This window comes from Geospiza fortis, unplaced genomic scaffold (genome assembly GCF_000277835.1).
Source record: "Geospiza fortis unplaced genomic scaffold, GeoFor_1.0 scaffold279, whole genome shotgun sequence".
NCBI classification, from domain to species: Eukaryota; Metazoa; Chordata; class Aves; order Passeriformes; family Thraupidae; genus Geospiza; species Geospiza fortis.
The window spans coordinates 4,254,730-4,267,107 of NW_005054352.1; the positions used below are offsets into that span (position 1 = coordinate 4,254,730).

At 34.7% G+C, this 12,378-nt stretch overlaps 1 protein-coding gene across 1 annotated transcript in view; it reads left to right on the forward strand.

Moving 5' to 3' along the window:
• Positions 1 to 209: 209 nt before the first annotated feature.
• ALDH1A1 (aldehyde dehydrogenase 1 family member A1) overlaps positions 210 to 12,378 on the forward strand; it is a 29,240-nt gene continuing 17,071 nt past the window's right edge. The window contains exons 1-3 of the mRNA XM_005423420.2: positions 210 to 377; positions 7,382 to 7,486; positions 11,341 to 11,481. Coding sequence (XP_005423477.1) covers positions 288 to 377; positions 7,382 to 7,486; positions 11,341 to 11,481 — 336 coding nt within the window. The 5' untranslated portion in view covers positions 210 to 287. The remainder of the gene's footprint in view (positions 378 to 7,381; positions 7,487 to 11,340; positions 11,482 to 12,378) is intronic.

The window sequence follows — 12,378 nt, forward strand, 5'->3', positions numbered from 1 at the left end:
TTCGTAGTGTCTGCCTGGGCAGATTGTTTCAGCAGCATGTGCTTCATCGAGGTCTCAGCTCACTGAAAAGGCTGTTGCTTCTGGTCATAAAAATAAGTAGTGTCATTTTCTCTTCGCGATGAATTCTTTCATCCAATCATACTCCTGTATGCAAATATACCATGGCTGCTTCAGATAAAAAGCACAAATAAAGCCAAGAGCTCAGTCAGGGCAAAAATCACTGTATTCCCTTTATACCTTATTTCACCTGCGTTTCAGGAACATCCTCAAACCTCTCAGCTGCAGTCATGAAGAAACAAGGTTCAGATGGCAATCCTGCTCCAGTTATGCCAGCGCTGCCAGAACCATTAAAAGATCTGAAAATTAAGTACACCAAGGTTAGTAGCACTTACTTTTCCTAATCTTTCTTATTAATTCACTTCAGACAGTAGGACGTGCTCATTTTAACCTTATATGAACTATGGAAGACACTGTAAATCAGTGCTTAAAATGTTTATTCTGGCTGAATTCTGATTTTTTACATATTAGCAAGTGATGCTCAGTGATCCTTTTAACCTAATTTAAAGCACCTATATGTGCATGCATGATAGAGTTGTTCCACATTCCATTTGGTATGGGTGTTGTTTTTCTCCTGAAACAAATTTTCATCAGTGATAAGTTTACTAGAAAGTATAAATAGAGCAAAGAAGGAAATGTTTCTACTATATTATTTTTCAAAATAGTGAATTAAAACAGCAAATTAAAATGTTAGCATATTGCATTGTGTTATAAGCAGATTCAAGTAATTATACCAGATAAACTTACATGAAAAGGGATGTGTGGAAACAAAACTGAAATAATATTAATTCTGGTCAGATATTTACATTAGAGAAAATGAATCTGGTTTTGAATTTGTTTTTCAGGTAAAAATGTAACTAATGAACTAGATATAGTCTACCAATCTAACTATGTAATATTACCGTAAACTCCTTGAAACAGAAAATTCTTTCCATATAGAGCTAGAAATATACATATAAAAAAGGTCTGAATCCAGACTTGTGTTCCCAGCTTTAGAAGACTCTGCTGGTTTTATATCATAATATTGTATCATAGCACACAGATATCTGCTAGAACTTTGGAAAAGTGTTTACAGAAACTTTGCCCTCTGAAACATTCAGGTTTAAATTGATCAGAAAGGACCTCTTAACTCTGGAGATTGTTGGTTACTGTTCTTTTATTTTTCTTGATATCATTGCAAGGGAAATAATTTTATTTTCTAGAACCACTGTTTAATTTCTTTTCCTAAAGTAGGTATTCATCTAAATTTGTTCTTTTAAATTCCATGTTATCCTTTTTTTCTGATGGAAAAAGCCTAACCATGTTCCACTACATGTCTTTCTTGAATAAATCACACAGGATCTTACTTTGTAAATATTTAACAGGAAAGATATGTAGTTCTGCCATGCAGTAGCCTGCTACTGCTCTTCCTGTCTCAAAAAAAATTTTCTTTTACTCTTTGATTTTTTAGTTTTCTAAGGGAAAACGACTAATACACAAAAAACACCAAGTGATGTAACTGAATATGCAAAACACAAACTCCTGTAAATGTGTCCATCCTTTTTAAATATTTAATTACTAAGAATCTATTCTGATAGTACAAAAAACCAACCAAAAGACAACCAGCATTGTTGAAAAGTCTAGTTTGTAGTGTGCAATCAAGGAGAGTGTCACATATAAAATATTTATTTTGCCTTGACAATAGGTACCATTCCCTTAAAAGCTGTGTACAAATTCTAACTGTGTAGAAAAGCAATGCCCTTGTTTACAAAATCTAGCACACATCTGTGGAGGCTTGATTTTTGCAATGCTTTTCTCCTCTCTTCAAATATCACATAGGATTGTCTGAAAGCCTCAGCAGTGTACTGAGGGATAGGGAGTTGGGAAAACAGAAATGTCACCCCATTCACAACACTCATCCCCCAATTTAATAAGGCCTTTGCACTCTTGTGTACCCATCCCATTTCTCTCCTGTCCCATACAAGTTGGAACATAGGTTGTGGGTGACTAGTAACACTGGAAGGATCACAATGAGGGAAGCACTAATTACTGCTGATGTATTAACCTTTCTGTCTAAATCAGCTAGAACGAGATCCTTCATCTTCGTAACCTCCAATTTATCTTTTTCTACCATTGCATAATACCAACAGTCATCACAAAAGGAACTGAAGAGACATCTGCAGGACATGTTCCAAGGACTCTTTATTTAACAGTCTCTCTATTTTATTTTGTATGTTTAGGATCATTTATGGCTTTTCACAAGGTTCATTACCTAAATGATCTATAGATTGGTATAGATATATTTCAGGGTAAGCCTTTTACATTTGGAATAACACGTAACACTCTTCATGAAATTTGGCTTTCAGACATCAAATCAAATGTATTTTAAACACTGAAATTGGCTTGGATTTTGAATCATAAAATAATCTTGAGTTGGTTTCATATATGAACCTCCTTTAAAGATATTTCCACTAACCCAATGTGTTTTGGTAGCTAGCTAAAAATGTGTTAGTAAATATTTTATTTAGTCAACACTGAGGAATTAGACAATGATTACTTGACAAATGCTTTCTGTCATGATGCTTTCACATACACTAAACCCTGTAGTACCCCTTTAATCAGAGAAAATAAGATTAGTTAATTATTAGGTTGTCAAATTGCATGAGGGGAAGAAAAGGGCTGAACATTCTCTTGCTCAGCCACATGTGGAATGTAAGGATGTGTGGAAGCATAAGACACTCTGAGTAAAGAAAAATTATAGCTTAACATTAAAATGCTGCAGCCACTAGCTTCAAAAACAAAGGTCAGGCATAAAAGCTCAAAAATGTAATTGGAATACCTGGGGAAAATGAGCTAGAAAGTTTCTATAGAAACTTACTCTATTTAAGATCAGCTCAGTTTGTGGACACAGAGTCACTAAGTGGAAAAGCAAAAAGTTACATAATATTTAATAGAAAGAGTATGTTCTCTGATTATTAGTCCATTGCAGCAGTAAAATGTAATTCCTGCATAAATAATAGTATATTGCAAGGGAGAGAAAAAAAGTAAGATGAAATATTAGCCAAATATAAAATTCTTGTAAGAAGAAACTTGAAGGGGAGAAAAAAAAGAGATTTCACACTAGCATCTATATTGACATGTTTCTTTAAAGCTTAAATTTTCATTCTTTGGTAGAACCTTAAGAAATGCCACATATTTTAATTTTATTGCTCAAAGAATACAGTGGGATTTCATAACAGAATTTTAGACTAGTAAATTAGAACTTCTAGCACTTGAAATGACCCTCGTCTTGGGCTGCAAAACTTTAAGGCTTAGATGTATCTATAAAATTTACCACCAAGTAAATTTTTCTTCAGTTATTGTACTCAAGAATCCCTGAATGGCTGTCACAATCTATATAAGCAGGAGCGAACAGGTATAACAGTTATTCAGCACTGTGCACCACTTCCCACAAGTGATGCTGAGCTGCCTCCAGCACGTGTCCAGCCTTGGCCCTGGTGTCTCCTCATTGTTCCTGGTCTGTAAAATCATGCTCTTTGTGAAATGCCCTGCTTCACAGTCCACATGAGAAAGCTTGAGACCAGTCAGATGAGCAAGGGCTCAAATCTGGTGATTACTTTTACCTCTGTAAAACAGGAAACTGGGCTCATTTGAAGAGGATTGTCAAGAAAAGTTTTGTTATATCCAGGGGCAGATTTAAGGTGGGAAGAAGCTTTGCTTTTTCTTATATTGTAAGTTTGGAAAAGTTTCTGATATCTAAACAGAAGATAGCTTAGAACTTTATTTCCATGTTTAAAAAGCTATCCTTAACAGCTAAGTTAGGGAAGGCCACTTTTTAGTTAGTTCCATTACCTTTCTTGACTACATCTCTGTATGAATTATAATGTAAATCAAAATTAGGAATTATATAGAAATTCCTCCCGAACAAACAGTGAGTTTATAGAAAGATGCTGAATATGCAACAGCAGAAATTTTCTTTCAAATCTGTATTTCTAAGTTATTTTGCAGAGGCACTGAAGCCTCAAATATGGCACTTCCCATCTAGCAGATACTTCAAAATGAATTCAAAATTCTTTCAAAGTATTCCAGAACTGAAGAAAACACTGAGATGACAAAAAACAAAAAAGTCAAAGTTCAGGTCTTGTGTCTCCATTCTCTCTATTCTCTGCTCAGGTCATCTGAGTGACAAAAACAACTGTGTAAACAAGGACAGAAATCCCTGTAGCCTTGCAGGTAACTTCAACACCAAATGGATGGCATTAGATCATTTGAACTGAAATCAATAATTTCAGAAATGCAAGATTTTATTGCCCTATGACATTCAGGAATAAAGACATCAGAGGGTTTTTGACTGATGCTGCCTGTGCTTTATTTAAAATATCAAGTTCCAACCGTGTAGTTTCATCTGCTGGAAATCTGTATTTTCACTTCTACTGCAAAGAAATCTGAACAGTCATTTACTCTTTGGGTTGTTGAAACAATAATTTAAAAAACCTTCTCTCCTAAAATTCCAGTGAACAGTTACAAAACATCTGTATCAATATTCCTAAATCTTTGCAAAATAGATTTGTAACCCTGGTGGGCTGTAGACAGTCACCACAGACAACCCAGTGCACAGCACTTGCCACAGAGGGGTAGGTCCTTTGCATTTGTGTCTGAGGGGCTGTCAGTGGAGTTCTGACTCACTGACAAAATGCTCTAACCTATTGCAAGGTGATCTCAAGCATTGTTTTCCTCAGCAGGTCAAGGTTGTTGCTAGAGGCTGCTGTTAGCTGGTACTTAGGTGTTGCCTGGATTTAGAGATCCACATCCTGTTTGCAGAAAATGCTCCACAGCATTTTATGAGCATGGCCGCATGAGTACAGCTGCCTGAAATGTGTTAATGCAGCTTACATGAGAGTTTTGATTTTTTTCCTTTCCCATCTTTCTTACCCCTATTTTGCAAGGCCACTATCTAGCTTATGAAAGATATATGGGTAGTTTGATTTATACAACTCTCACAAAATATTGTTTGTGTGTGTGTGTATATATTTATAATATAATGTAATGAAGTTATATTTTAGACAGAAATGGTATTAGAAACATTAATAAGAAATATATTCTAAACTAATATTATGGGTGATATTGATTGGTGCAAAAAATGTAGTATTCAAACAAGCACTTTAAATATTTCCAAAAATGGTATGTTTTTCTATTATTTCTTTCACAGACAGATATGAATTTGGCATACTGTAACATCATAGCAGTGTTATGTTAATATTTACCTTTTACTTTGTCTCTTTTCTTGGCAATGGCTTTTGTCATATTAACCATTTAACTGCTGTCTCTGTCCTTTTACCACATTGGAATTTTGTGTGGGTAATCTTATAACTTGCTTCACCTATCAGAAATTTCTATGGACTTAGATATTTATTTCAGACAGCTTTTGTTAAATCAGGAGTTTTCTGGTCAGTCTTGATGGTCGGAGGTGGCAATGACACTATATAGGTTGCCCACATAATAACAAGCAGAAAAATAGAGAACTGTACTAATACGATACAGGAATATATTAATATATTAAAAGATTATTGCCATATCCATGCATGGATAGTAATTATATCAATATTGATGATAAAATAATATTAATAAAGTATTAATAAACTATTTACCAAGTATTAACAACTACTCAACCAGTTTTAATATTGTGCAGAAAATTAATTCCCTGAAATCTGTGACATATTTATGACATGTTGTGTTGGAAGGACTTTTTCCTCAAGTTTTTTTCCTCAAGACAAAAAGCATTTATCCTGCAGTTCTGGTATCTTGATACTGTCTTGCCATGTCTTGAGTCAACCATCATCTACTTTGCCAGCACCAAAGTGTTTTCTGGTTTTCTATTTCAAAGTTTCTGCTACTCTTAGCAGCAGCACTAGGTTCTTTGTCCTAATGGAGAGTGCTAGTTGATCTCACTGCTAGACTCTTGTGCTAACTGTGGGTCAAGGTGCCTTGACTCTACAGAAAATCACAATTTGAGCTCAAAACACCCGGTACAGTGAGTCAGAGCCTGGCATTACCTTGTAGGTGAGTACAATTAAGATCTCACACACACGCCTAGAATGCAATGGCACAGGGAGCCACTGAGAAGGGAGTGCACTGGCCCACCAGCATCAGGAGGATGGGCTCAAGGTATGGTAGCACAGCTTAGCATGGCACACCTGTTTCATCACTGACTTGAACCCAGAGACCACAGAGGGTCAGGCAGAGAAGGACAGGCGCTGTTTGTTAGCTTTGGACTGTATACAGTGTCATGCCCACTCCAAGTGTACAAGGCACTTATTAGCAACTTGTTCTCCTCTTTTCATCAGCTGTGCATTTATTGGGTCTTTTCAATGACAATTTCCTTTCTGCTTCAAGGTTAACCTACAGTTAAAAAAGAAATTAAACCACTTTGATCATTTTACCAACAGTGCCCCAGAGATGGCAGGCTCTAGAGTAGTACAGATCTGGTGCACCCACAGGTAAGACCCGGGCTCTGTTTTGCATTTGTGAACAGAGATAAGTACATCAAACTTCAGCCAGAGGTCCTTTTGTATGTCCTAAGCACACAGAACCATCTGGGTGCAATTCTGTGCAATGTGCTCTAATATCTCCCTACTTGAGCAGGGAGATTGGACCATACGACCCACTGCAGTTCCTTCCAGCTTTATCCATTCCATGATTCTTTAACTCATTTGATTTACTATGACAGGGTTTTTTCAGTCTCGGCTTCAATTTCAAAAAGCCCTGCTATTGCTTTTGCTTGTTTGGTGGTATGGATTGGTTTAGTTTTTGTTGGGATTTTCTTTTTTTGGCAGGAGAGGCTGAAGATAAGTCAAAGAAAAGCTAATTAAAACTGTGATCTCCAAGATATTCTTAATTCAATACACTACACTTACAAAATCCAAGGACTGGTTTACTTCTGTCAGGCCATGTAACAGAAAGGGCCGGCATTGTTACCAACCCTGTGAGGATGGGAAACTTGGGTAGTTTTCCATAGGTCATTTAGGGCTGAACCTCCCTTCTACTTCAGAGACAGGAAGGACCACTTGACAACAGCATATTTTTATGACACGAAACAAAATAAAAGTGCAATGAAGAGAAAGTTTTCCTCTCCAAAGGAAGTGAATTTTAAAAAACTTGTCCTGGTTAAGTGTGTATGTGAGTACTCATGTCTTCAGAATAATGTAACAGCTGTCCAGTTTTATTTCAGACATCTATCAATCTGGCAGCTCTCAGCTATGAAAGGTAGGTTTATTCACTAAAACATACAACAGACAACAGCTATATATGTGTTACTAATATTGTTGCACTCTTTCTTCTCCTGCAGATATTTATAAACAATGAATGGCACGATTCAGTCAGTGGTAAAAAATTTGCAGTCTTTAACCCTGCGACTGAAGAGAAAATCTGTGAGGTTGAAGAGGGTGACAAGGTAGGGTTTTCTTTCTTGCCCTTAACTGTAACTTTAATTTCAGTGCATCTTAAAAGTAGGAAGGCAAGCAGCCATTTGTGTAATGTAAAAGCACCTCAGATGAACCTACTTCATCCTGTATACCTTCTTTCACAAACTCTTTTTTAATAAACCATAATATTTTTTGTAAAGACACATTGAAAAACTGCTCTACCTTAAGCTCATATGAGAAAAGTTCTGAAAAAAAATTTTTTTACTGATTTGTTTTACTAATATTATTGTTTCTTTTTCTTATCTGTGGTCATTGACATTTAAAAATTTATGTGGGATTTTATTTTATTTTTCTGTTATGTTTTCTTCATCACAAATTAATATAATCTTGTTCATGACACATTTCTATAAGGCTTTACCTTATAGAAAATATAAAAAGGACAAATACCTACCATTTCCCACAAATTCTGTGATGATCACTACCATGAGTATATTTAGCTATGTGTAGTCTCAGTATTATCCCCTACAAATATTTTGTTTTGTGAAAAACATATTGGAACATAGTTCTAAAAATTACTTTCATGCTGAAGGTAGCCTATCAAATAGTCACTTATTCCATAAAACTGGCCTCCTTAAAGCGTATTGAACCAATGAAGCAGGTGACTAAAAATATTGTTCAAAACTGCAAAGAAACGTTTTTTTTTTTATGAGATTCTGTAGGGGAAAGTTTCAGATAGATGCAATCAAAGATATAATGAAAACCTAAGCCTTAATCTCTATATTTTTGTTACATTATGTGTTTTTCTTATGAACAGGATTTGCCTAGTGCTACTATATAGTTTAAATGTAGGAAAGGTGGTAGTTTTTTAAATAGGATAGACAATGTGCTTAACAGTATTAAAAGTACAGACCAAAGAAAGGGTTTTTTTAATATACTCTGAGAAGTAAAATACAATAAATGAAGGTTTTATTTCCACTTTATGAGACGACTGTACCTGGAAATAAATCTGGTTTTATAATTACTGGTTTGGTTCTTGCACATATATATTTAATTTTCTACAGTTCCACTTCAAAGTTAATCTTGCATCCAAAAGTGAAATTTTTTTTCACATTTCTCAGAAAATGATACATTCATTTTAGTCAAGAAATATACATCTCTAGAATGTTGTGCATAAGAAGCATTTTTTAAGCTTAGCATCAAAATGTTAAACACATTTTAACTTATGTAAAACTTGAAAGTTTTTCTGTGTTATAAGTTCACCAAAAATTATTGCCAATATAATAAGCACACGTTTTTTTCAGAATCTTTTAATTTACTGTATAGGAATTCACACTGAAATAAAATTCTCTTTTGAGAAATGCACTCAGAATCATCTTCTCACTACATCTTTCTCACTCTGGTCTGTAATCTTATCTAATAATCTTTGTCTCTAAGGTTGTCTAGTACTTGAGCAATAGTAACCACAAATTAGCAAAGTCATAATGACGTCGCATTTAAACATTTTCTTAGAGAAACATGACTGAGAAAGTCTGACTTTTAATTATTTCACCTGGAATGAAATAGTTTTAAAAAATCCAAACACCTGAAGTTTTTTGAAGGTTTTTCTTTTCTTTAATACCACTGTAAGTAGTGCTGAGACCCTGATAATTTATCACCTCTAAATTAAATTTGATTACTCATAACCTGCAACTGTTCAGTTATCATTCAAAATTTTTGTAGCTTTCTGTCCTTACAAACTCTCCAACAATTCATTAAATAAAAGAGATAATACTATTCAAAACACAGGTTTGCTTTCTCTTCAATAATTTTGCAAACTAATGTGTAATGACATCAGCTATTAACTAAATTGCCTAGTGAATTGTGCAGATCTAGTAAATTACACAGCCATTATGAACCTAATATGGAAGAGGCTAGACTTCAGATAATGAGCCAAGAGATTTTAGGAATTTAATTTGTGCATACAATGGGGTTGACAAAGGGCTGTCCACTGCCTTGCAGTGGTATTTTAAAAAACAAGAGGAGATTACAAAGAACAGACATATATGTGGGTGGGAACTGTTTTCTTCCAGTTTGATGGCTCTTTCAAGCTACATTCCTAATCCTAAAGGCCCCTAGTAATAATAAAGCAGCTCACCTAATAGTCATCATATGTAAACTAAATGTACTTCTGTAAAAAATCTGAACTGGCTCAGAAAGGAGTTTTTATACTCATAGTGTAGATTTATGTAATGAAATTAAATTTCATACAGTTTAGGAACAATCTTTTTTTATTACTTTCATTCACAGCCCTCTATTCTTATATCATTTTTCTCGGTTTTTATTATTTCTGCACTTCTAGTAGAAAGAACACCAGACAATGTAGCTTTAATTTACGTCATTATTGTTCATATGATATTTTTTCCCCTTCTCCTTTTCCAGTTAAGTCCAAGCCATCACCCTTGAATCCTATTGCAACAATGTAGAAAATATATGATAGGGGTCACAGATAGTGATAAGGTGATTGGCAGCATGCTGACAGATTCTGAAGAAAATCAATTCTTAATTTGGTATATTTTAGGTACCTGGTGTCAGTGTCTGATACTGACTGGTCAGTATCACTCTATAGTAATGGCTATGCTATTCATATAGTTCCTTCCTATCTGTTCCAAAATTTCCTGGAAAAGCTTTTGGAAGTTCTGTGGCCTTTTGCCTCACAGGTCTGTGCTGGGCTTTCCACTAATACCCTACTCACAGCTTCTTAAAATTAGTTGATGACTACAATACCAGTTAAAGATTCAAGATCTAGTTCATGTTTTAAACAATTGATTATAGTGTTGACTTGGTCGAATTTGCTAACTTAGTCGACCTTGGTAATTATTCCCCTGGAGGAGATATTAGCAAACAGCAGGACAAAAAAATGTTTGAAAGATATCCTTCAAATATTGCATGCAAATTTCTCTGGGAGATGTAACATATATAGTAACTCCTTTTTGTTCTTTTTTTCCTCAAAATTTTTTGTTTCTGACAAAAAAATCTATATTAAACCTCCTTTCTATGTCACCAATTTTCATCTGTAAATTTTAAAAGAATATTTAAATACAGAAAAATTCCAAATACTAAAAGCCTTTTTTCAAGGAATTGTAATTGTTTTTCCTTAAATCCTGGAATACCCTTTGCACAGAATAGTTTCATTGTAGATTTTTCTTCTATAATGGAAACCAAATGATAAATATCAAAATACGCTAAAAAAATGAGTGGACAAACAAATTAGCTGGTATATGCAAAGACAGTGCTTAGACTTCAGAATGCATAGGCATAGCTTTTTAAACATGCCTTATTTTTAATTTTTAAAGTAATTTTATACATAAATATTTCTTAAAACTTTCAAAAATAAATTTATTGTTTTGTCTTCCTTAATAATAAATTTTTGTTCATTTTATGAAACATCCTAAGGAACAGGCTTTTCTAACCTGGTCTTCATTGCCCCGTAAGATACTTTCAGATGAGGAGTAACTAAGCATTTACCTTACAGACTCAGGAATTTATTTTTCTAAATGAAAGATATTAAATTATATCATTAATGCAAGTTCTTGATGTATAGGAAGGGCTTAAAAATCTAAATTTTAAAAATAGAGTTCTTTTATATATTTTTTTTTTTTTGGAAATTTGAGAACCCATCTGTTTCTCATAGAATTTTACATTCCTGAAATAGCAGCAGAAGTGTTTGAAAGAAAATAGCCCATATATTTAACTTTACTGGTACTAATTTTTATTAGATTTGGCTTTTTTTCTCTTATTTCAACTTTATGTCAAACTTATGCTAAACTTTACACATTGAACAGCAAAAAAAGGCTTATGACAGAACCAATTATTGATCACATAAGTGTTTTTGTTTTCCTCACAGGCAGATGTAGACAAGGCAGTGAAAGCAGCTAGAAAGGCTTTTGAGCTCGGGTCAACCTGGCGCACAATGGATGCTTCAGAGAGAGGAAGGCTCTTGAATAAACTAGCTGACTTGGTCGAAAGAGATCGTCTGATTCTAGCTGTGAGTATGATATGTGAACAAAAGGACAAGGAGAAAAGTCCTGATTTTTACAGAGAGATACTAGAGTGTATAACATGCCTACTGTTTGGGAAGCTAGGCTGTCTCACTAGTTGCTTTTTTCCTCAGTAGCAAATGGACCTCTCTAAGCCGGCCTGCAGTCTGGTCTATTAACACCCCATATCCACAAAGTACTTAAGTATTTGATTTGCTTTAAAGTGATACTTAAACTGCCTTAACTTAAGCCACAGTAATTGGAATCACTAAGTGCTTTCCAGATTTTGATGAAGCAAGATATTCTCCACATAGTTTATCCTACCTGCAAAACTAGTACTATAGAGTAACATATAACTCCTACAGAGTAGAGATGAAAACAGATGTCCAAAGCTCATTGCAAAGTCATTTTCCTGTGTTCATACATTTGACCAGGATGAAAATTATTCCATTTCAGTGCTTTATTTGTTGATAAGATGCTTCAGAGGCTCAGCAGACCTATAGATAGCCAACTGAAAGAGTAAGTCAAAGCAAGATACTGGAAGAGCCACTGAGAACTGTGTTACTTAGACTTCAATCTCTTGTGATGTTGAAGAGATGTAGAGATTTCATAAGTTTGAGGCCAGGGAAGAATTTTCTCCCATGTCCAAACAGAATGAAAACAGTGCCACGTTTATTGCCTGGAATGGCAAGGGCATATCTCATTTAATCGGTTCCTTGTTGCTAAGAGCCATCAAGCATTGCTGTCTTCTCTGTTTGTTCTGTTCTCTCCCCAAGTATCTGAAATGTGTCCAGTTAACTAAAAATGTGGACTTCACAGGTGAGTTGTTGGTGAAAAACTGTTCTTGAAGGATCAGTCTTTTGATTTGACTGGAAATGAAAAAGAATGCCAACCTGATTACGTCT